At 40.5% G+C, this 25,807-nt stretch overlaps 1 protein-coding gene across 1 annotated transcript; it reads left to right on the top strand.

Annotated features, from left to right (window-relative positions):
- The first annotated feature begins 18,672 nt into the window (after nucleotides 1-18,672).
- On the top strand, nucleotides 18,673-20,691 carry LOC147883760 (NAC transcription factor 32-like). The gene is made up of 3 exons (XM_087398404.1): nucleotides 18,673-19,160; nucleotides 19,269-19,561; nucleotides 19,655-20,691. Exons 1-3 carry the CDS (start codon nucleotides 18,980-18,982, stop codon nucleotides 20,228-20,230), a joined length of 1,050 nt encoding a protein of 349 aa, XP_087254530.1. The 5' UTR covers nucleotides 18,673-18,979; the 3' UTR covers nucleotides 20,231-20,691.
- Nucleotides 20,692-25,807: the final 5,116 nt, after the last annotated feature.

Below are 25,807 nucleotides of genomic sequence, written 5' to 3'. Positions count from 1 at the left end.
AGTTCAGTTTCTAAAAACGTTTTTCAGCCCGTGTGTTGGACCCAGTGATTTGGACCACAGTTTTCAAAATCATCTGTCCCATTGTGTTTCGAACGCCTAAAAACCCTTATCTATCAGTTCTTGCACGATTCGGTGGAGTATTTTCAGAGTTATAGATCTCTATGTATTTGATTTCGTCTCTCTGTTATGCATTTTTCATTCTAAGGTTTTGAAACCTTAGATTTATGCCACATGGCAGTGGATAAGTGTTGACTCCCATTTCTCACTCATCGGTTGGGATTTTGGAGTTCCAGCAGAAGAGAGATATTTGCAGATTGTCTTGCTGAGTCCGATTATGCAATGGCACCCATGTTTTAAGGCATCTTAAGTTCTATTTTCAATAGCGGTCATTGCCATGGGACCATGATTTCTTGAGCATACCTTATGCAGATCACTCTGGTTATAGTTTGAGCCGTGTGCGCTCATTCGTGGTGTGCATTGGGTTGCAATGGATAATTTATAGGCCATTTGGATGCATTGCAATCCTTATTGGATGCACTGATAGGCCCATATTGCATTATGGGATGCTATTTTTATGGACGCTTTACACATGGATGCTATTTTATGCTGAGGGACAGCTTTGACACATTGCACGTGATGCACTGATAGTGTTATGCTCTCTTGGATGAGATATTATTGATGCATATGCCCATGGATGGTGTTTATGCTTAAGCCATTTGGCACATATTGGCATTTTGGATTGCCATTACAGTTGGCATTTTCTTTTGGGCCAGATTTGCTCATATGGATGCATAGTACATGCACATGAGTCAGCTATATCTTTTGATGCTTTGAGCTTTGAGTTTTGGTGATATTTCACTCTAATGTGGCATACACATTTGGGTGCACCTGGTATTTGGTGTGATTCTCTCTTGTAGGCACTAGCATTTGGGATTTTGTTTTATTTGCATCATGGCATCCTCTTCCATGTATGAAAAGAAGTTTTTCAGCATTAAAAAGTCTGATGGGACAAACTGTTCTTTGTGGAAAGAATAGATAAGGGATGTGCTTATTCAAAAGAAGCAGATAAAACCCTTGCAAGGGATTGTAGCTAAGCCTGCAGCTATGTCCACAGATGAATGGAATAATTTGGATGGATTGGCAAAATCTACTATTAGACTTCATCTTGGGGAGACAGTTTATTTCACAGTAGTCATTGAAAAGGCTACGGAAGCTTTATGGAAAAAGCTGTGTGCTACATATGAGAAAGGACTGCCTCAAACAAAGTCTATCTCATGAAGAGATTGTTTAAGCTACACATGAAAGAGGGAGTATCCATAGCTTTGCACTTGAATGAATTTAATATCATTTTCAGTCAGCTTCAAGCTCAAAAGCTGAATTTTGATGCAGAAATAAGGGCAATATTTCTCTTATGCTCATTACCATCCTCATGGGATACTTTTTGTACTGCTATCAATAACTCTGCACCTGGTGGAGTATTGAACTTTGATGATGTTGTTGGTAGCTTGTTGGCCGAGGAGATTAGATCGAAGTCAATGGAAGGTAACAAGCAGGATGTAGTCTTAAATGTACAAAGGGGCATATCACAGACCAGGGGGAAGTTTCAAGAAAGAGGGAAGTCCCATAGCAAGTCTAGGGCACAGAATATTGAGTGTCACTATTGTGGCAAGAAGGGCCACATGAAAAAGGATTGCTACAAGATTAAAAGAGAGCAAAAGGATAAGAAAAAGAATGCAAATTGGGGTGCAAATTAGAAGGAAGAGAGTCCAAGGGAGGACAAAGGAAAAGTGAAAATCGAGGAGATCAATGTAGTCACACATGATAGTGACAATGACATTCTCTTCATGTCTAGTTTATCTGCAAAGTTGCTTACCACTTCAGATGATGCATATTCCCAGGATTGGATTTTGGATTCTAGTGCGTCATTCCATGTTACTCCCCATAGGGAATGGTTCTCCACATATGACAGTGGAAAGACAGGTTGTGTGCACCTTGGAAATAACTATGCATGTGACATAATGGGAGTAGGTGACATAAAGTTTTCTTTTGCAAATGGGCCTGCATTTATTTTGAAAAATGTGAGACATGTGCCTAAGCTGACTAAGAGTCTCATTTCAACGGGTCAGCTAGATGATGCTGGTTTTCAGACCATCTTTGGTTCTGGGAGTTGGAAAATTCAGAAGGGCTCTATGCTTTTGGCCAAGGGTGCCAAGTGTGAGACTTTGTATTCCTTACATGTATCAGGGGTTTTTGATCATGTTGTTGTAATAACCGAGCAGCCAAGCACTTCTTTATGGCATTGTCGGTTGGGCCATATGAGCCAAAATGGGATGAAACTCTTATGCCATTTGGGTTATGTACCACATTTGAGTTTCTTTGATTTTGAATTTTGTGAGCACTGTCTCTATGGGAAGCAGACTAAATCAGCCATAAAAGAAGGGGAAAGAAAGAGTTTGAAAAGCTTGATTTGGTGCATTTAGACGTATGTGGTCCCATGCCTACACGGTCATTAGGCGGGGCTGAATACTGTGTGACATTCATTGATGATGCAACTAGGAAAGTGTGGGCTTATGCTATAGCTCAGAAGAGTGATGTGTTCCAGGTATTTCAAAAATGGCTGGCCTTGGTTGAGAATCAATCAAGTAGAATGCTTAAATGCCTACGGACTAACAATGGTGGAGAGTTCTCTCATGACTTTCAGCAATTTTGTGATACATGTGGGATTAGGAGGGAGCTCACATCCCTTCGTACTCTTGAGCAAAATCTAGTTACAGAAAAGATGAACTACACCATTCAAGAAAGGTTGCAATGCATGCTTTCCAATGCAAGTCTTTCTAGTGGTTTTTGGGCTGAGGCAATGAAGATTGCAGTGCATGTGATCAATAGGTCACCTAATAAGAGTTTGGATGGCAGTATTCCTGAAGAGGCACGGAGTGGCAAGAAGCCCTCTTACTCTCATTTGTGTATATTTGGGTGTGAGGCATATGCACATGTGCCAAAAGAGCTTCGAAAGAAGCTAGATCCTAAGTCTAGGAAATGCATCTTTCTGGGTTATGGTGAAAGGGGAGAGAGGGGCTATCGTTTCTAGGATCCAGAAGCAAAGAAGATCATACGCAGCCATGATGTAGTCTTCAATGAGAAGAAGATGCATAAGGCACCCATGAGGCATGTGAAAATGAGGAGAATGACTTTCTAGAATGTGAATTTACCTACATATGTTGATAGATAGCAAGCTATCCATGCACCAAATGTGCAAGAAATGGTATCACCAATTACTCCCACAGGTATACAATCAAGGGTAGATGATGGATCATCTATTAGTGGATGGAAATGATGAGCCAAATGTGGCTGATATGCAGGTGGGACAGCAAGCTGAAATGCCCTTGAGAAGATCATCTAGAGCGTCTAGACTAGCTAATAGGTTTGTTCCAGGGGTAGATTATGTGATGCTTACTGATTGTGGGGAGCCTTCTTGCTACAGAGAGGCTATGATGCGCGAGGATCAATGCAAGTGGGAGTATGCTATGCAATCAGAGATGAGTTCACTTATGAAGAATAAGACTTGGGACTTGGTTTCTTTTCCACATGGAAAGAAAGCATTGCCATGTAAATGGGTCTATAAGATGAAGGTCACAGGTGATGATGTGCCTAGGTACAAGGCCCGTTTGGTCGCTAAAGGGTTCAAGCAAGAGAAGGGTGTGGACTTTGATGAGATATTCTCTTTAGTTGTGAAGATGACCACACTTAGATGCATGCTTAGACTAGTGGCAGTAGAGGATATGGAGCTTATGTAGATGGATGTCAAGATAGCTTTCTTGCATGGGGATCTGCATGAGGAAATTTACATGGTGTAGCTGGAAGGCTTTGAAGAAAAGGGCAAAGAGCATTTAGTTTGCAAGTTGAAGAAGAGTCTATATGGTCTTAAGCAAGCGCCTAGAGAATGGTATCAGAAGTTTGATGCTTTCATTTGGTCCTAGGGTTTTAGAAGGAGTGAAATTGATCATTGCCTCTACACTAAAAGGGCTAAGGATAATAGCCTAATACTCCTGGCACTATATGTGGATGATATGCTATTGGCTAGCAAGAATACTTATGAGCATGCATTAAAGGCCAAGTTGCATGAGGCCTTTGATATGAAGGATTTGGGACTTGCCAGTCATATTCTTGGTATGCGCATCATGTGTGATCGGAGTAGGAAACTCCTTTGGCTTTCACAGGGGTATGTTACAAAAGTATTGCAGCATTTCAATATGGAGGGGAGGAAGGCAGTGAGTACTCCATTCCCTCCATATGTGAAACTAAGTCATAAAGATAGTCCCAAATCAGATGAGGAGAGGGCCATGATGGTCAAGGTTCCTTATGCATCAGTGGTTGGGAGTCTTATGTATGCTATGATAGCTACTAGACCAGACATTGCATTTGCAGTGGGAGTTGTTAGCCGGTATATGGCTAATCTAGGAAAGAGGCATTGGGAGACAGTTAAGTGCATCATGAGGTACATGATGGGTACCAAGGAGATGTGCATCTGCTTTGATAGAGGAGAATGCATGTACTTGGGTACACAGATTCAAACTATGTAGGGCATGTGGATAGTAGGAGATCCACTTTTGGTTATGTGTTCACCTTTGCAGGTAGTGCAGTGTTGTGGATGTCTTGCGCATAGAAGTGTGTTGCTTTGTCTACCACAGAGGATGAGTATGTTGCAGCCACAAAGGGTTACAAGGAGGCTATATGGCTTGATCAGCTAGTGGGAGATTTGGGGACTCGTACAGGTGTACCAACATTGCATAGTGATTCCATGAGTGCTATTCAGCTAGCACGGAATCCGGTCTTTCATGCAAAGACCAAACACATTAAGGTCAGGTACCATTTCATCAGGGATGTACTTGAGGACAAGCGCATACATATAGATGATAACCCTATAGATATGTTGACAAAGAGTCTACCTAGTCAATGGTTTGAGTATTGTCGTGTATTGATGGGCATTGGATAGTATGCTCACTAGTTGTTCTCCCTTAAGGGCACATTGTCCTTTAAGTGGGAGGTTGTGGGGGTTAAAGGTCACTGTGCCTTTACCCTGGTTATGTACAATACTCAAACACATATATAAATGAATGAAAAAGAAGATTAGGGTGTTCTGCACCCACCAAAAACTTGTGTGGCTCTCTGTTTCTCTCTCTCCCTCTTCCGTTCTGCTTGCGTTGAGAGCACTCTCAACATTGACCATGAATGGGCTCAATTTCGGTGTTACTACTATACCCTTTAGTCTTATAGAGTTTTTAAGGCCTCCCTACTAATTTTAAACTTTTTAAAGATGTAATGGTTAGCTTAATCAGGGTGGGGGTTTAGTTAGGTTAAATATAGTAGGCGTACTTAGTGTCGAGGAGTGGGGGTAGTAGAGGGAAATGTGGTTGACATTGCTACCCGATGGAGGAAAGGAGTGCGATAGGGGTGGAAGTGATTCGAGGGGGAGGAGTTTAAGAGGTGAGGGTGATTCAAGAGAGGGGAGGGTAATAGGGGGAAGGGGATTCAAGAAAGGGGGCACAAAGTGAATTTTGGGGGAGTGGGCAAGGGAAGTGGGGTGGTGTACAAGGGGTAAAATCCAAGGGGGTAGGGAGCAACATGCATGAATTCGATGCTACAAAAGGGAGGACAAGGGGCAACAAGCTAGTGTATAGGGGGGTGAAGAGGGCCAACACATTTTGCATTGCAAAAGGGGGTGACGAGAGTGAGGTGGCACATAGGCGGGAGATACTATGAAGGGGGATAGAGTGCAGGGGAGACTTGAGAATTGGTGGTAGGAGAAGTGGTGGAGCAGGGGGGACCTTCGAGGAAGGGGGAGGGGTATAGTGCAATTGTCAATTAGGGGGGGTTGTGGCATGAGCTATGAGATGGGTAGTGGGGTTGTGAAGAGAGGGAAGGGGTGAGAGGGGAAAGAGGGAGGATGGGGGAAATAGAGAAGGGGTTTTGGAGAGGGGGAGGGGGGAAAATAAAGTAGAGGTAAGTAGAGGAGGGGGAGGGGGGTGGGAAAAGAGAGGAAGAGGGGAAAGGGAGGGAAAGAGAAGAGGTAAGAGAAAACAACGAAAGGAACAGGGTAGGGAGGGTGGGAAAGACAAGGGGGATAAGAAAAAAAGAAAGGAAGAGGTTAAAGGAGGGGAGGAAAAGAAGAAGGGGAGAAAAAGAGAGAGAAAGAGTCAAAGAAGATATTGTCGAGGATTAATGGAGGAAGATGGTGGTGATGGATGAGATGCTAGAGGGGGTGAAAGTGGTGAAGGTGGGGGTGGTGGGGGGAATGGTGGAGGGGGTGAGAGTGGTGGAGAAATTCACTTTGTTTTTCTCCTTTCATCATCCCCATCTAATCTCCCCTTCACTACTCCTTCCTTTCTGTCCTCCTCTCCCCTCCTTCTCTTCCCTTCAGTTCCCTTTCCCCAATCTATTGCATCTATGGAGGGGCATTACAGGTTTTTTTGTTTAACACTTTCCCCATTGCGTCCTCCTCTCTTCCTCTCTTCCTCTCTTTCGTTCCCTTTTCTCCTTTCCTCCTCCCCATCAAAATTACCCCTCCCACATCCACCTTCCTACTTTCCTTTACCTTCCCCCCACTCCCAACCTCATCATTGCTGCCAACATATACATATAGATATATATACATACATATATATACATACATACATACATATACACACACACACACACACATACATACATACATACATACATACATATATATATATATATGTGTGTGTGTGTGTGTGTGTGTGTGTGTGTGTGTGTACATGTATATGTATATGTATATGTATGTATATAGTTATTGTGAGTTTGTTGTTTCAAAGTATGAGTGTGCATTTTTTACACATTAGCATTGTACTTAATGGGGTGATGTGAGTGAGTATGACAGCATAGATAGCAGAGTGAAAGCTGGATATGTAATGGTAGATCTAATAGTGTATGTTCATGAGTGAGCGTGGGATGTGATAAAGGAAAAGGTACATCCAATATGAAACATAGTTAAAAGTACTTGTAAAGTAATTTTTTAGACATGGGTCTTCAAGTTACTAAGTATAGAATATGAAATTTTGATTTATTTAAAGTTGAGAGTGTTATGTTGACTTCATGCAAACCGATATTTTTATTTCCTTTGCTTAAAACATGGTGATTGTCTCTATCTCATGAAACATAGTTCTAGCTACATCCATAGTTCTACCTCTATCAATGAGCATGAACCTCTACATCTATAGTTGTACCTCTATCTATTGTTCTAACTCTATTAATTAACATAAACCTCTACACTATTTTCCATATAATCTTGGATATTGCTATGGAAATATTCATATATTTCCATGCCTTGCAAGTCATCCCTTTCTTTTTATGGCATGGTTTCCCATCCTTTTCTCATAATCACTATTGTTCTAATGAAAGTTAGAACAAGTACATTGATCCAATGTCCCCATAGCAAAAAGAAAAGCTATATCCCTTTCCTTTACTTCTCTTTTGGAGGATTGTGGCATGTCATATACATAGATAGCCTTATTGCATGATTTGCTTCCCCATATTGTTTTGAAGGTTCTACATTTTTTCTTTTTGTATGTTAACAAAAATTGATAAACAATAATGAATGCTTTCAAATGGTAAGAGCTGCAAATTTTTTTAGTGCTTAAAGCTAGGACATTGTTATAATGGATTTGTATTTCCCATTCTATAAATTCACTTTGCATCTTATTATAGGGATGAGGAGCATCCAAATAGCAAGGGATTTGGCAATGTTCTATAAAAAACATTGAGGAGGGTGAGGGTGATGGGTCTTTCATCTTTGAGATTTTTTAAGATTACAAATTTTTTGAGGATCAAAGCTATGGTCCCTTTATTGATTTTCTTGCATTTTAGAGCCATTACACCATGCTATGTTAGCCATTTTTACTAGGCCCTCATCCATAAATTTCCAACACTAGGCGTATAATTTTTTTGGGAAAACCATTAGCACAACTAGTCTTTTTCCATTATTTAGACTGATTTTCAACTCTTTTTGGGTGATAGATTAAGAAATGAACTCATTCTATTGGTGTGAGACGCTACGTAGGGTAGATTTAAAAAAACAATTTCATTCTTTTGAAATTTCTTGCAGTAAAAGAATTTATGTGCTACTCATAGACACCTCATAGGATGCTTTAGACATTTTGCTTCATGAAATTTCTTGTAACACATTCTCTCATTAGGCTCGCGTTACATTGGCACGAATGAAAGCTTTAAATCTACGACCAAGTGCACTTTGGGACACATTGGCAAGATTAAATACATAAGACAAGTCTCATGCCTTGAATTTCAAGGTTGTTTCCCAGAAGCATTGCATTACAACTACCTCCCAACCAATTAAAACCTTGTTGTGAGCTTGCATGCAACCTAGGAAACCAATCAAAAGCTTAAGCACTATGTTGGTGGAGGAACAATACCATTGCTTGGAATTGTCTCAAAAGAAGGTGGAAAAGGTAGTTGGAGTGAACGGAAGGCTATTATATAATGTGTAGCCAACAATGGATGCAAGGCCAATGAGGGGACGATAAGCAGGTGAGGGATCTTGAAGGAGAGTTGGAGAGCTTGGGTTTTTGACAATGATAGAGGTATTACGTGACATTGAATTCAAAAAATATAACAAAATTTGGTACTTAGTTTACCACTACATGTAATAATTAAGGAGCCCCATGCATTTTTATAGTAAGTAGCTTTCTGTAGATTGCTAGATTGAGAGATTTTCAATACTATTAATGGTATTGCTGATACCAAGGGTATAGTGCTACCAATAATGAGCAAATTGTTGCCGGCAATGGCTCTATTACCGATGGTAGTGGAACTATTACCAGTCACACTTCACCATGTCCCACCTATAAGCATCTGATCCAACCCTTCATAAGATATGATTGCAAGTAACTTTGTAAAAATAATATTGTGCAGAATGTTTTACTTGGACTAAATCTCGAGCAAAGGCCTTTAATGAGGCTTTGAGGGAATTTAATAAGGAGAGCTCTCCCTTCTTCTATGAAGTCACATGAACAAAATGAGTTTGGCCATCGCTGCTATTTGTGCATGTGAGTTTGGAATCATATGAGAACTAGTGCATGTGAAACAGCTTGAAGAGAGTGACCACTTCCATGGTTGTTTGAAGGTATGGCAAAACAACTATTTGGTGGACATATGGCCATATGTGAGATTGGAGTGGAGGTTTGGCAAATCATTTTATGGTTCAATAGTGGGCATATCTAGTTTGAATAGAGGGACCAAAAACCCCCTTGATAAAGGGAGATGCAAAATTGTTGATTTGTACTTGCTCGTTTAGATGGAGACATAGGCAAGTGAATTCATGTGATAAAGAAAGTTAGTTTTAGTGATAGGGATGAGTTATACGGCCAAGGATCTAAGGATAAGCTAGGGCAAGGATTTTGTTGACGTTTTCATGTTTGCATTAACGCATCATTCACGATCTTCATTTTTTATACAAAATAGCGTGAAGTTAATGTTATCATGTTGGTAAACTTGAAAAAATCATGGTGAGCTAGATAAATATAGCCGATGGTAATAAACACAATACCCTTGGTCATAGCCTTAATACTGTTGGTAATAGCTATGATACTGATGGGCCATTTAGATACTCGCGATAATAGTCTATATACCACTAGTATGATGATAAATACTAATAGTATGATGGCATTTACCGTTAGTAATTTTTACTATGCCTCTTGCCCATTTGTTCTTATAAAAAGCTTAGGAGAACTATGACCGTTCTTCATTTGGCAAGATAATAGTCCACATCTATTGCACCTAGTGTGGCGAGGTAACGTGGACCTCAATTGAGTCGTGAGAGAATGAGGGTGAGGGAGAGAGTTTCATTGTGGTTGTGAGTACACCAGGTTAAGGGTTTACCACCACAACTACAAGCCAATAAATGAAGGTACTGAGATTTCCAAGAGGTTATCTTTGCCTAGTTTTGGGATTGGGGTCCTTGAACAACTTGCCTTTATATTTTGTGAGGTGCCAATTGTATCTAGAGAGATAGTATTGATATAAGCCAATTCTTCTGGGATTTTTCTTTGAAAAGCCATAAGTATGGAGATGAGAGCATCAAGTAGGAGGCAAGTTGTTACAAATATAGCTAAAGAAAACATAGAGGCCTCACTCTTCATACTAGTAATGCATATTCTCCATAAAATTTGGGTGCAAAGTGAGGTGTTAACAATAAACATGTGGTCGTTCTCCTTGTGCAATTATTCCTCTATGATATTTCATGCCATTTCAAAAAGTTGTCATATATTTAGCTTTCTCCTGTTTGTCTATATGTAAAAAATTTCAAAAAATCAAAAACAAAAAAATAAAAATACTGTCCCTTTAATTTATGTAGGCATGCAAGAGAAAGAATGATAAGTGAAATTTTGTCAAGCAAAACATTCTAGAGGTTGAACCTAGTGGCTATAACACGAGTCCATAGCTCACTTTGCAAGGTTCAAAGTCATTGTCCAAGGCTCTTCAGGGTTTTTATTGGTTAAAAATCTAGCTTTACTCCATTTCTTAAAGTTGACACTTCAACTTTTGAGGTGAGAGGTATAGTACGAGTCTCACTTCAAACTTGAATCCCATCTCTTCTCGTTTATGCATGGCTCTTAGCCTCTCCATTACTATCATATCATTGGGGTGACGAGTCTCACTTCAAACTTGAATCCCACCTCTTCTCATTTATGCATGAGTCTTAGCCTCTCCATTACTATCATATCATTGCGGTGTATGAGAGGTTATGGGATAATTGGGTTGTATAGACAGGAGTTGTGTACTTGTGGTGTGTGGGCCACTCGCCTAGACTACCTTGTTTCACTTAGGTTTTGTAGAAGACTTTCAATTTTGAGGTGGAGGTTAGAGCAGAGTCTCACTTCAAGGGTTGCTCGCTTGGGTTTTGACTTGGTTTTGCTTAGGTTTCATCAGATACGTTCAATCTTAAGTGTATGTTTGAGCATGAGTCTAGCTTCAAACGTGCATCCCTTCTCTTCTCATTTAGAGGAACTCCCCCCTTGTTACCCAGGCTGGAACTATAGCAATGGGATGCTCAACTAGCAACGTAAATAGGTCCCCATGAAACCTTATAGAATTCTAGAGTAGGATTAATGAGAGCCAACAAGGATTTTGCAGGTTGTTTCAATCAATCATATGGAAGATCAATCGATCACAATGCTTGAACATTTGGATGTTGTGCTAGAAAGGCTTCAAAAAAAGATCCTAGGCTAGCATTGCAGCATTGAGAAAAAAGACTATGCAATAGTGCAACTACCATGGGGCACTTCAAGATGCCTATACATTAGCAAGCATGGGGAGCTTCTCTTATTGGCCAGAAAAGAAATGGAAATACATGTGGGGCTTCATATAGGATGTATGAAGGGTCTAGTGGTCAAATATTTACATGTGTATGATCTTAAATGTGCCTAGTCTTAGATGCTAAGGGTATAAGAGATTTCATATGTCACAAGACAATAAAACTTCTACCCAAGACTAGATGCGATGAATGCTTTATATTATGGACTAAAGATAACTTAATTTTCTCAGAATATTTGTCTCTTGTAGTGCAATAATTACACAAAGGTTCTCATAGTGACAACATTGATATCATAGCATGCAATCCAAGTCATGCATAATATTGGATTAGGGTTAAGTTGAAACACTTGCAAAGTCAAAGCGGTACACGTAGACCATGGTGTTTAGATTGTGATATAGTTTTGTAGACTCCATTGTAGCCTTAGGAGTGAACTTGTGCCAATGAAAGTATATTTTTCTAGTCAAAATTTCAAGTTTGGGACTTGATATGAGCTTTTAGGTGCACCAAATATGCCTAAGTTGTGACAAAGGGTTTAATATACTTCTATTATAGTATTGCATCTATCTTGCTAAAAGATTTCATTCAAGTTATTGTAGCTAGCCATTGCATCCACCCTACCAATGACATTTTCTAAAGATTTTTTTGTTTTGTTGGCATTCAATGAGCAGACTGAAATGCAAGACATAGCATGCGACCTAAGCAATGTAGTAAAAATATGATTTTGTATTAAGTGTTGAAAAATAGATAATCATAGCATCTAATAACAATTGGGGCTCTAGGTACCTAAGTAGAGTGGCTTGTCTAAGGTTCTAGTTGTGTGCTAGGCCTATGACACATGTAGATGGTATGTGGAAATAGATGGTATTTGGCAACACATCGTAATCAACCCCTTGCATGTGGGACACTTGAGGCGGTGTGTCTTGTGCAAGACTATTGGACTTCTTTCTCTTGTCTATTTAAGATCTTGTACATAATGTGTGATAATCTTTATAAGTTGTATCCCCTTGGTGATCAATATACTTTGTGTTGCTTTGTGATATCTTATCTCTCATAATCTCATTCTCTCATACTTACATTTCATCTGTCATTCCACATTCCACACTATCGTGTCTTTGAATTTGTAACATGGTATCAAAGCTTTTGGTAGCTCGAGTTGGAATGTGAGTTCACTCATTATGAATTGTTGCTGAGTAGAGGTTTAGTTGAAGGCTCTTTCATTCCGGGTGTTGAAGGCTTGAGTTTTCATTGCAAAGCTTGTACAAAAGCCATGGACAAGAGAGATTTAAAGAAGCTACATCTAGTGCCGCTTGAATAGCAGCTACATATAAACAGCTCGAGCAAAGGCTATGCTCAAGTGAGACAACATAAAAGAGCTAAGCTTGGAAAGCCAGTTAAACTCAAATAGTCGACCTTGAAACTGATGAAAGGCCCACTACTTGGAATAGATTGAAAACTGCTTGAACAGCCGGGGTAAAGAAATAGGGGCAGCTGAAGAAGTGCTGAGCAAAGCTGCGTGTATAAGCTCAAATCCGTCTGCAAAAACTTGGAGAAGAAGCTCTAAGAACAAGAGAAAAGCTTGCAAAAGTAGCTTGAATGAAGATGAATGAACAGTTGCAACAACTACCATCTCAATGCTAATGATTTGCAGAAGAATACCATCCAAACAACCCCGCTTAAGGAACCGTAGAATAGCTACAACTACTATGGAAGACACTATAGGACATTGCGAACAAAACAACCCAAAGAGTTGCTCGAACGTGTGAGTAGTAGAAGCAACGAAAGGGAGCTATGTGTAGAAACACTTGCATACGAAACTCCAAAGTATCACAAATGATTGACTAGAGCCACTGCTAGATGAAGAGCTTCACGAACAAGCTGAAGCAAGCTTGCAACAAACGTGAAAGACGAAGCAAGGTGGTGCTTGACGAATAGAATCATGAACAATGATAAGAGTTTCAAAGCCTTATCCCTCCTACACGTGGCATCGGTAAACCCTTATCATACTAAGAAGTGCACTGATCTCTTCTCAAGAACATTCACAAACGTCTTGCATATCTTTGTGAGCACTTCTTGATGACACATTCTTGACCTACTCTAAACATCAGCCTCCTAAGTAAAGACCTTGTGTTCTCTTTGTGTGTAATTAATCATAACTATCATCTTAGTGATTAGTTGGCAAGACTCATGGATCCCAAAGGAAAATACTTTGACAAGAAGGATATGTTTAATGGATCAAAGTACCATACTTGGTCCATCAAGATGAAGATGGGATTAATCAAGAGAGACATGTGGGGAAAAGTATCCAGACTTAACAAGCCATCTGCTTATTGACTTGAAGACCTGGCAACCTATTTGACCATGGACATGAAAGCACTTGCCTTTCTTATCTCAAAATTGGCAGATTCTCAAATCGATCAAGTAGCTTCGACAACTTCTTCACATGAACCTTGGGAACAACTTGGACATGTATTTGGTCAAGTAAAGGTTGCCTCTCAGTTGTTCCTTTGAAAGAACTTATATCATCTCAAGATGAATGAAGGTGTGAAAGTGGCTGTACATATTGGCAATCTTCATGGTGGATCAATTTGGTGGCGCTAGGGTAAATCGGTTAGCATTCTTGTCCGAATAAATGACAATCAAACTTACTATATAGTGAATTACTCCTATGGTGACAATGACATCTTGAACCATACCTTTGGGCCTAGTTGGTCATTGATTAGCCATACAGACTTGGAAAGGTGAAGGTTTCAAATTTTTCATCTTCAATGGCTTAGCCATGTCCTCTGAGATGATATTAACTCCTGATCCATCATCCACAATCATGCCAAGCACACTCTATTGATTTTGAGGGTGATGTTTGGGACTTCCTCATCCACCACTAGCATGTGAATGACTAGAATTGTAACAAATGAATCCACAATCTGAGGTGGCTTCTCTTAACCTTGGAGCTCTTACAGGAAGAATTATTTGCAGTATAGGTCAATTTGAAGCAATCTGGCTATTGTAATATTAACCTTCATATCATAGAATGTTTCCCATGCTTTGACCACTTTTAGGCTTGGGTACTTAGTGCTACTTGGTTTTAGTGGGGAATTTCTTGTTGAAGCTTCATTTGGTTCACTTGTGTGTTCAGTGACATGTCCACTATAGGTACCTTCCCTTTTGGCTCTTGGGCCAGCTTGGTGGCCACCTATTTTCACTCCTTCTAGTAAAGGTCATTGGTCTAGGGTGGATTCTTCTCAAAACCTTATGCTAGATCTTGGGACCTAGTCACTACATTGGCCTTAACTTTGTCAACTCTGCTAGGACAACGTGACACTCAGGATCAACTTCTCTTCATTTTGCATTAATTTTGGGCATCTTGAGATGCTCTTGCCACAACTTGCAGTTAACCTTAATGTGATTCTCAAACACAAATAGCATCAAACTAAGGTCCTTGGGCTTTTCCTTTTTCATTATTACCTTTTCCTTTGCCTTGCTCAAGCCTCAATGGGCATCCATCTTTAGGCTTAACTTCTTATGTAGCCTAGCAAACATTTATAGGGGAAATTTTGTTGTACCTACACTCACAATTGTCATGTCCAAACTTGCTACAAGTGTTAGAATGCTTGGTTTGATAATAATCCTTAGTGCATCCCTACTGTTAACACTTGTTGCACCATTTTAAGTTCTCCATGAGATGTCTGGTGGGTGTAGGTGTCTCATACAGCAAAGCCGGCTCTCAAACAAAAAATGGACATCTTGGAGAATCTATCACCACTTACAAATATAATCATGGACATTTTTAGTGGTGTTGCATGCAAAGACGAGAGAAAATCCATCGAAACACATTCTGAGGTCTTGGAAGGAAATGGAAGAGGAGATTATAATCCCTAAGTCACTTTTATATTCTTATTTGGTCAACATCGGTGCACATATTAGTGACTCCTTATAAAATTCACAAGACAAATTTCTACCTAAAACACTAGCTTTAAGAGAATTGTGCAATATATTCCAAGAACAGGTGAGAGAGTATGCACCACAAGGCACCCATGTCAATGAGGGATACTTTGCCATGATCAAATAATCCGGTATTTTATATTTTGCTACATTATCTATTACTAATGTAGTAACATTCTCACATATGGTGCACAGATTGGTGACTCCTTATAAAATTCACAAGACAAAATTTCTACCTAAAACACTAGTTTTATATTCCAAGAACAAGGTGAGAGAGTGTGCACCACAAGGCACCCATGTCAACAAGGGATACTTTAATGCCATGATCAAATTACCTGCTATTTTATAATTTTCTACATTATCTATTACTAATGTAGTGCACATATTGGTGACTCCTTATAAAATTCACAAGATAAATTTCTACCTAAAACACTAGTTTTAAGAGAATTGTGCAATATATTCCAAGAACAAGGTGAGAGATTGTGCACCACAAGGCACCCATGTCAACAAGGGATACTTTGTCAACAAGGTTGATGTTGTTGCATTTTCTGCTAAGAAGACTCTATTGGCAGATGTCGACTACAATATCTTCCATCCTCGTGGTCTTCAGCCAAGGTGATGATTTGCTTATTATTGTCTTGCACGCTTTTGCATTCTTGGTGGGAAGGAAGTATACAATGTTTTGCGTGCGGATTTCATTTGGGGAAACTGATACAATCGGTGATTTTGTTGAGTAAGTTAGTTTTTGGTGTTTTGTTGGTTTGTGTTTGTAATTGTTTTTGTTTTTCGTCGATGATAGTCTTTCTTTGCAGGTTTAATCAAAGAATGTCCAAAAATTATCATGTGAATATGAAGCATTTCTCTCAAGATGATCTTCGTCTTGCAATTGGGGTGCATGAAGCCAATGTTATTGTTACTTACAATCAATTGGAAAAGCATCTTCCTGAGGATTTTGGAGGTTTGAATGGGTCTATGCATGTGTTCATGCAAGTCATCGACAATTCGAGAACGGTGGTAAGTGTCTCTTGCAATGGATTCGATCGGGTGTGTTTTTTGTTGGTCTTTTTGCAGTAAGTGTTTTGAGTGTTTTTCTGTGTTGTGTTTCAGGTTTGGTTCAATATGAATCGGGTGAGTTTGAAGGGGCTTAGCAAGTTCGTGAGGATGATGATGGACATTGTTGGTTTTACTAGCCAAAGTTTACAGGCCACTTTGGCTACAAGGTTGGGTGTGTGTGGTGCGCCTTCTAATGTCGCTATGAGGGCTATGGGGCATCAAAGGGTTAGTAGTTTTATGAAGTATGATAGGAATGAGAGTGTGAAAGTTGATATGGCTTTGGAGTTGGCTAGTAGTCCATATGACGAGAATGGTGATTTGCTGAAATATGATGATGTTCTCAAGAAGAATATGGAGATTTACTGTAGGACGGTTGATGGTGTGTTTTCTAGGGAAATGGAGGTTCCTACTGCTGCTGGTGCAGGTGATGGTGTCGATTCGAGTTATAGAGCTACTAGTTTGGTGGTGGATGTAGTTGGTCTGCATACTTCTGGTGCATCTATAGGTGTTTTTGAGGATTTGGTTGATGTTTGTGATGGATCTAGATCTGTCGGTGGCAATTTGACGTCTGTTCTTTCAATTGGTAGTGGTTTAGCTCTTGTTGATTCTGTTTGTGCTAGAGTTTCCATTGGCACTTCTTCTCTGCAAAAAATTATCCATGCCCCCCTTTTTTGAGAGAATATTCTCAAGGGAAGTCCTTAGAGGGCCCCAAAATGAGCTCCAAATTTCTCTAATGTGGATGGAGCTGCTTTACGAAGTTGTTAAAGCAAGTTCTGGCGGGGGATCTCTTGTTTCGGGTGCTGTTTTGAAGCACTACTTTTTCAATATTAGTGTTGGTGGTTCTTTAGTTGTAAAGAAGCAGTAGTAGAATGAAGAAGAAGAGCCTATATGGCAATTTTGTAGCCGGTTGTTCGGTCAACTTTTTTATGTAAATATTTCACGACCTATGTGGCTTTTTTTATTCCGATTGTCTGGTGAAACTTTTAATGTAATATTTTTGTATATATTAATATGACAGATGTTTTGTATTTATTGGCTTTTATTGTGTTTTTTAATTTTAATTTATGTTGTTGAATAATTTATGTTGTATTTTGATTTATCTTACGTGTCATTTTTTGATGAGTTTTAGGTGCTGACGTGCTGATAGGAGAGTGTTGTAATTTTTTTGGTTTACTTTCGCTGGAGTTTTTTAGGTGTAGATTCTGTATTTTAGGGTCGCGTGAATGGATGGCAAAGATTAGATCTCAGTCGACCAACGACCTTGTGGGAGTCACCGCCACCGACACCTCTCTTCCGTAGGCTTGTCCCCAAGCTTGCAAGCCAAGCACCTACGAAGAGAGAAAATCGGAAGCCAAGCTCCTACAAAATAGCTTTGCTACGTCGAAACACACCATGCACTATTGACACATATCCCCACACACTCAGGGCCTTCAACCTCCATCTGACAAAGAAGCTACCACATCACCGCCAACCACAGAAACTCTTCAAGCACCCTCTGAAAAAGGAGAAGCAAGCTGATCGAAAAAGGAGAAACAAGGGCAGTCTTGAGGCAATTGACAAATCCACTAGCATTAGTAACCTCACACGTGTGACACCAGCAGCATCGAATACGTTGTAGGAATAGGAATTGGGCCAAAACGACACGTAATTTTCCACATGCATATTTCAAAATTAGGCTAATTTTTGCTTCTACGAGTCGAACCTCCAATTAGTCCTTCTCATAGGGCAGGCAAAAAATTAACCTAAATGTGAAAGTTTTACTTACGAGGAGGGAACATTCGCACTGCATAAGTTTTAACTTTTGGTGGCTTCCTGCACGTTTACTACATGGCGGAATCGGTTGGTCCCCCGACGTCGCAGGTGATTCCACCGGAGAGCAGCGATATCCCAAAGTCATGTGGCGGAATGGCAGGAAAAGTCGTGCAGCCGCGTGGCAGTCCAATCCATGCAATTATCGGAAATTCACCCAGGCGTGCAAAATTATTGGGGGTAGCAGGTGATTATATAGAGATAGCGTGACGCGCTGAGGTGGAGAGCCCATGCAGCGGCGGCCACGCGTTCTGCAAAGGACAGGCGGACAGGCAGGCGTGAGAGGCGGCCCGAGGGTTTCTGCGACGCGTGGCGTTTGCGCAAGTGAAAAGGACCAGCGCCGCCGCCAGCGTGGCAGCAACCCGTTTCTGCGGAGCTTTCATCGCCGTTGAGCCACGCAAGGGATTGGGACACGCGGCTACCCACGTGTCGTGGGCCGGCGCGCGCGTGCCATGCTGGACAGGGACCGGTTTTGAATAATTGTGTATATAAGTTAAGTAATGTGGTGGAGGTGTGGACAGCATGACTTTTTGGGGAGCCGCCCACCTGCCTTTTATTAAAACCGCCCTTCGCCGCCGTTCTCAGACATTTGCATCCCCCGCTGCTTGATCACGACTGCCAATTCTTTGTTTGCGAGTCTCCAGCTCCAATGCTTGCCTTCTCTCTGTTCTTTATCCTCTAGTATCTTTTCACCATGCGCCATGTCTCCCTATTCCCCCTTCATCATCCTCTTGCGCTAGCACCGACCCTTTCTTCTTGATCATCCCAGCTTGCCCGCGTCCCTGCAAATCGCCATCTCCTTATAACACCACCACTTGGCTTTTTTGTGTCATGGACGGCGCAATCCCTCACGCAGCAGGCCAGCCCATCCTCCCCCCTGGATTCCGTTTCCACCCCACTGATGAAGAATTGGTGATCCACTACCTAAAGAAGAAGGCAGCGTCCAGCCCCCTGCCAGTCCCCATCATCGCGGAGATTGACTTGTACAAATTTGATCCGTGGGAGCTCCCAGGTAACTAATTGCTTACGAAGTAACGATCCTATTGAACTACAGGTGAAATAGGAAGACCAACTGACGACAAATCCTTACAACCCATTCATTCTTCTTCACATGATACAGGAAAAGCTAATTTTGGCGAGCACGAGTGGTATTTTTTCAGTCCCCGGGACAGGAAGTATCCAAATGGTGCTCGCCCCAACAGGGCAGCGGCTTCTGGTTATTGGAAAGCCACCGGCACAGACAAACCGATCACCACAGGTGGGGGCACGCAGAAAGTCGGTGTGAAGAAGGCTCTTGTTTTCTATAGGGGAAGACCCCCCAAGGGGGTGAAAACAAACTGGATTATGCACGAGTACCGCCTGACTGAAAGCGGGACGAGGCCACCCTCTTTCTCGACCAGGAAGTCTTTAAGAGTAAGTGAAGTCACGTCTTGCTCTCTGGGAATTCAGAATTGACGCCGCGTCTGCTTATCTGTAACTCCATTGGGTTTCCTTTATGTCTCGCAGCTAGATGACTGGGTGCTCTGCCGAATTTACAAGAAGAGTACACATACAGCAAAAATTGTTGGCAGGGAACGCGAAAATTCATCTTGTGTAGAAGAAGTGTTGGAGTCCCTCCCTGATATAGATGATCCCAAAGTCAATATCCTCCCGAGATTGGGTTCGTTCACTGTGTTGGGTGAAGGGGACGCAATGTTGGAAAGTTTCTTTTCAGAGCCCGGTCCCGTTTCTGCTGGAAATCTACCGCAGATTGATTTATCCATGCCTCCTCGGAGCATCCGAGGAAGTTACACTCCACCAGATGTCTCTGCTGCCACTCGATACGCGTTCCCGAATTCTAGCGGGATTGTTCCCAAGTCAGAATCAGTAGAAATGGAAACTGGGAGATTTGACCTCAGCGCCCTCACCAGCATGGGTTCTCTCGAATACTTACGAGACGATGAATACCTTCTGAGAAGGAGCTTATTCAGTCTCCCAAACCTAACGCAGAAGAATCATTTGCAGCAACCAAAACTCCAAACGGCTGTTGGAGACACAGACTCTCCTTACAAGTGGCACTGTGCAGACAAATCAAGGTTCTGAAAAATGTCAAGACACGGTTGCCAGGCCCACCCATTTTTAGATACACGTTCAGAAGATCAATTCCAAAATCGTGCAGTGAGAATAGCAGGCACCAATCAGAAAAGCTGTATAGTTACTTTGGAGTTCATGTGTATAGCTACAGCAAACGTGAACATGGTACAGACAGGATTTTGCATGTTTATGCGATAGTCGTTGCATTGATCGATTTGTAAAGGCTTCTAGAGGGGTTATCCCAATGATGGAAGGTAAGAAAACATTTGGTTTGATTTCTTAGAAAAGATATAAGGAAAACTTGGACTAATCGCTGACCTTAAATTGGATGTAAGGCTCGCGCGAGACGATTTTATACGTGTTGAGTCACAGTTTATATCTTGTTAGTTTGTAACTGTGCAAAACAAGTATTAATATTTGGAATTGCAGGTCAAATAGACCACCATCACTTCTTGCCTCTTGAGCCTATGCCTTAAGCATACTGCCTTAAAGTTAAACCCTCTTGTGTAAGACAAACAAAAGAGCATTTGTGTATTGACTATGATTTTACATGAAGCTATCTTTTCTTTGTCTCTATGTGAACTTATGTATTTTATGCTCCTCTATTTAAATAATCATTATTTTTCAATACATGTACAAATCTTGTCCCTATACCAAAAGTCTCATATGTGTGACGTATTAAAGTTAAACCTATGCCATAAACTCTGGAAAGGTCACCCTTTTCTTCTTAGGAATAGTCTTGCATGACACTAATTGCAAGTAAAAGATTTTAGTCAGACATCATTCTTTGTTTCTTAGCCTCCTTTAAAAGAGGCTAATCATCAAAGTCAGGTTAGGATGGACTACATTCTATCACCACCGTACTTGTGTTAGCACCCAAAACTTGGTGTAGCCACTCGCATGTTTTGCTCTCTAGACTTCATACATTGTCATTTGTTAGCCCATATCCTTATTTCTGATACCCTTTATCAATGAAACTAAGGGCATCACAAAAGATGACGTAGGGAAGATGTAATCCCTAAAAAATACCAGCACTAGCATATGTAAAATCACATTCTTACTATTAAAAATTCAAAGACGAGTGTGAGGAATGTGGAATGAGATGAAAGTATGAGAGAATGAAAGACAAAATGTCACAAAGCAACATAGTGTAAATTGATTTTACTAAGGGGATGCAACTCAAAAAGATGTCTCACATACTCATGTACAAGATCTTAAAAGGACAAGGGAAAGGAGTCCACAAGTCTTGCACAAAGCACATGTCCACCTCCAAGTGTCCCAGGACCCACATGCAAGGAGGTGACTAAAATTTGTTGCCACATAGCATCTACATGTGTCATAGGCCTCGCACACAACTAGAACCTTAGACTGAGTACCCATAGCCCCAATTGGTATTGGATGCAATGATCATCTTACACTCCCTTGATCTAGCATTACTACTATGTAGCATGTGCTTTAAGTAGGGACTCACTAAGGACTCGCTTAGAATTGTTTGATACATAAAGAGATGTAAAATCACATAGTCTATAGTATACTTTCAGCATTGGTGAGGTCCAACTTCATGGTTGGATGAGGCATCTTTATGATTAAGCTTCTCGTCTTGTTGCTTCTTGTGGCACTCCTTAATGACTGCATCTTTCTCTTTTTCGTTGCCATTTTCCTTCCTTTAAGCAATTCGTGTCTCCTCCAAGAAAAGAGCCATAGCCGCATCACTAAGTGTTAAAGTTTGGTAGATCCTCGTTGAAGAGTGCCAAGGTATTACATGATTGGAGATCTAAGGTTATGATCATCAAGATTAGAGGAGGATTAGAGATACTCAGGTTAAATACCTAGCAATTCAAGTACAAGGTTTTGAGCAATTTCTGACCCAAAGACCTGGAGGTCAAAGAACAATTTCCACAAGATGTTGACTCTTGGTTGATGGAAATGCAAATTCTCCCTATGAGAGAGATTGATATATTTAAAGTTTGGCAGCAGAGAAATTATGGCATCCACTACTTGCATACTTATGCACACTGTATAAAAACTTGATGACAAACATAGAAGAAGAGAATACAACTATAGTTTGTGACATTATTTGTTCTGAACCAATCACAACAACCTAGTACTATGTGTGCAGATTCCAAACCAAGAAGGCATTACTGAAGAATGATACTAGCATCCTTGAGATTATGGATTTCTCCTTTGTTACTGAATTCCAAAATAGGGGAAGCCAACGTTATTGTGGGTGGATGGAGCGCTAACATATGGACTAAAATCTAATGATGAGATCAAAGAATTTGTTGACAAATACATCACGACAAAAATCTTGCAATTGGAATTGCCACATAAGGACATTCACACTCTCAAGCATAGGAAAACATGTCAAAGAAGAAACAACAAAATATCATGCAGGAGCAGACTATTTGTCCCAGTTGTGCTAGCCTTAGATGAAGCTGAAGGGTAACTATCGAACTCCTAAATGCTCATTTATTTTGCCATATCTTGTAGGAACCAAGTATGATGAGATGGTACAATATATTTCATAAGGAACCTTCGCAGACCACATGCCCATAGGTTAGCTCAGGCAGATGGATTTGAAAGCCTAGAGATGTAGCTTGATTGGTGCTCACTTGTATTGCCAAGGTAAAGATGGAGCGATGGGTTCTTCCACATGAACTTGTAGTTGTACTCACCAAGGCACATACTAGGCTAGTTGGAGGCCACTTCCATGGTGAGCTGACCACTCAAAAGTTATTGCAAGTAGGGTCAGTGGTGGAGCACTCCAGTCAAAGATGCATATCCTTGGTGTGTGGAATGTGATGTCTTTTAACAAATACTACACTACCAATTGGGTTGTCATCTGCTAGACACAAGGGAAAAGGAAACATGCTAGACTGTTAGAAAAGTGTGTCTTTTTCATCCACCCGTCATAGTAATGGATTGGGTTCTTTGAGCTTTCAGTGGTAGCTAAGATGTGGAGATGGACCTCTAAAGCCTAGTATTGGGAAGCGTGATGAGTCTAGGTCATGGGGTAGGAAAAGATGTGGAATTGTGGCTCCATATCTCGGTTGAATGTACTTTAAAGGGCGAGAGGGAGAGGGCGATAAGTATTGGCACCATTGTGGCTGCTAGTGAGCGAGGTCTAGTGTTGGACCACTGAGGAGGTGATCGTAACGTTACTTGGAAAGCTGGTGAAAAAGAACGAGAAGGGTGAGAGTATTCTCTTCCTGGAAAAGTAGATGGGGTCCCGAAAGAAAGAAGCCTACGAGAGCACAAAAGTGGAAGAACTTTAGTCTTTCTCAACTCCTGGGGGGAGTCCTGGCTATGGTGCAGCCATGTAAAAGGCTTTCTTCCTCTACCCCGTCTTCTTCGACATAGCTTCATCTTCTTTGAGATGGCTTCATAGAAAGAGAGAGCGTCGAAGTGAAGAAGCAAACATGAAGGCACAACGAGTGTATCTATTGCAGGTGAGAAGAGCACAAAAAGCTAGCTTTAGATCAAAGGCATCTATTTAGAAATAGCTTTAGATCAATTTAAATTAAAGGCATTTATTCATGACACGTGGTGTGAGGAGATGTGAGAAAACCAAAACATCTCTTTAGGCTGCCTACCATAAACAAGCCATAAAAGAGGCGAAAAATATAGGTTCGGGTTCCCAAGACCTGCCATGAAAAGAACCACGATCTTACAACCAAACCCTAAAAATGCATCACCAAACAACGACAAAGCAAACTTAAAGATAATCCAAAATGTTCTACAAGACGAAACATCCACCACGCTAACAATCGATGTATTCTTCAATATGCTCGCCCTATCAGAAGAACAATACATTAACGCGATTCGCACAACAATTTGCCAATCGCCCATTTTCCTAAAACGACAACCGAAAGATATGTACACACAATTTCAATCCAATGATATCAGAGCTATGGAAAGCCAACACAGACGTCCAATTTATACTCAATCCTCATGGCGCTGCATCATATTGCACATCATATATAACAAAAATAGACAAATAAACTAACATGGCAGTTAAGAACGCCCTCATGGACAGCTTCCAAACCAATACACGGATAAGTGAGAGAATTCGAAGAGTAGGGAAAGCTATACTAAACACACAACTCATCAGTGCACAACAAGCTGTTTACTTATCATTATAACTTCCACTAACTAGCTCCACAAGAGAATTTGTTTACATCAATACAAGCAAAGGCGATGAGAGCAAACATTGCTACTAAAGAGATGTAAACAACTAGAGATTGAACCCATAAGCACTAGCATTTTCTTCGACGACATTGCCACAAAGTACTTAAAAGGAAAAGGTAGCATGAAACACTTATGCCTCGAAAATTTTGCATGTACCAAAGAAAAAGTTGCAGGCATATTTGATCTTCTTAAAAAGACCAAGTATGAAGACTTATGTGGCTTCTCAATAGAATTCCTACATTAAGAGTTCAAAAGCAAGTATCTAGATGGGACAAGTTAACCTATAGGCATCTTGAAGGAGGTATTAAAAGAGTAAGTGTCCTAGGATGGACCAAAATCACAAGTGATTGTATAGGCATCTTGAATGAGATTTTAAAAGAGTAAGAGTCCTAGGATGGACCAAAATGATCTTGTAGCTCGATCTAATGTATGTTTTGACCTATTATAATTGAACCTAGACTCCAAAAATAAAATAATCTAGTACCCAAAACAAATGATCTTAGAGCTTGGAATAGTCAACTCAAAATTCAAAACCTATAATCTCGAAGAAATGAAGCATGAACAAGTAAAGCCATAGCTTGAATTACAGATCTTGCAACTCAAATTTGATATTTTAGTTATAATTTGAAAATTTTAATAAAAGAGCTATCTTGACCCACTTACTTGGGCACTATACCTTTTGTAGCTCCTATTCTTCTTTTAGCATGTAGTCTATAGATAACATAGACCTTTTTACTCATTTTTTATTTTTTGGGTTATCTTTAATAATACAATAGGACTTTATATCTTTGGTGTCTAAAGAAGGTAGTAAATGCCACACCTAAAATGTTGAGTACCCACTACTTTACCTTTCATGTTATGTGCATTTGGGTCACTGTGGGTAACACACACACACACACACACACACACACACACACACACATCCCCTTGGGGGTTTTTGCAGATCCATTGTAGGGGGACTATGTATAGGACCTAATTGGTCTTGCTTTGGCCTCATCTTTATAGTGACCTCAATGGAAGAAAGGTTTGAGACTTGAGATGTGATTGATTTTTATATTTTTTGCATAGTAATTGAAAAGGCTTGGTAAATATAAATTTGAAGACGTTATTGCATCCATTAGAATTATTGGAACACTCATTCTATATATTGTATGCCATAATGGGCATAGGAATACTGGGGCACCATGATACCCATGATGAAAAAGGCCACAATGGTGAAAGTACCACACATGGTTGACATGAATTTATTCTTATAAATGGTGCCACCTAGCGAGTATCAATACCATATACCTACTTCATAAATGATGTGTATCACCCTTTTCCCAATATGATGATGATGGATTGCTGATATCCAAATGCACCATGGCGGGATGGGGTGTGATGTACCACTACACACTA

Source organism: Dipteris shenzhenensis, chromosome 27, assembly GCF_047967505.1.
Source record: "Dipteris shenzhenensis isolate YYH24624 ecotype China chromosome 27, Dip_SZ_1.0, whole genome shotgun sequence".
NCBI classification, from domain to species: Eukaryota; Viridiplantae; Streptophyta; class Polypodiopsida; order Gleicheniales; family Dipteridaceae; genus Dipteris; species Dipteris shenzhenensis.
Note: the sequence above shows the minus strand (reverse complement) of the source record. Positions and strands in the feature narration are given on the sequence as shown.

Coding starts and splice junctions, on each gene's coding strand:
- LOC147883760 (XM_087398404.1), top strand. CDS start 18,980: ATGGACGGCGCAATCCCTCACGCAGCAGGCCAGCCCATCCTCCCCCCT. Junction 19,161..19,268: donor TGATCCGTGGGAGCTCCCAG/GTAACTAATTGC, acceptor CACATGATACAG/GAAAAGCTAATTTTGGCGAG. Junction 19,562..19,654: donor CGACCAGGAAGTCTTTAAGA/GTAAGTGAAGTC, acceptor TATGTCTCGCAG/CTAGATGACTGGGTGCTCTG.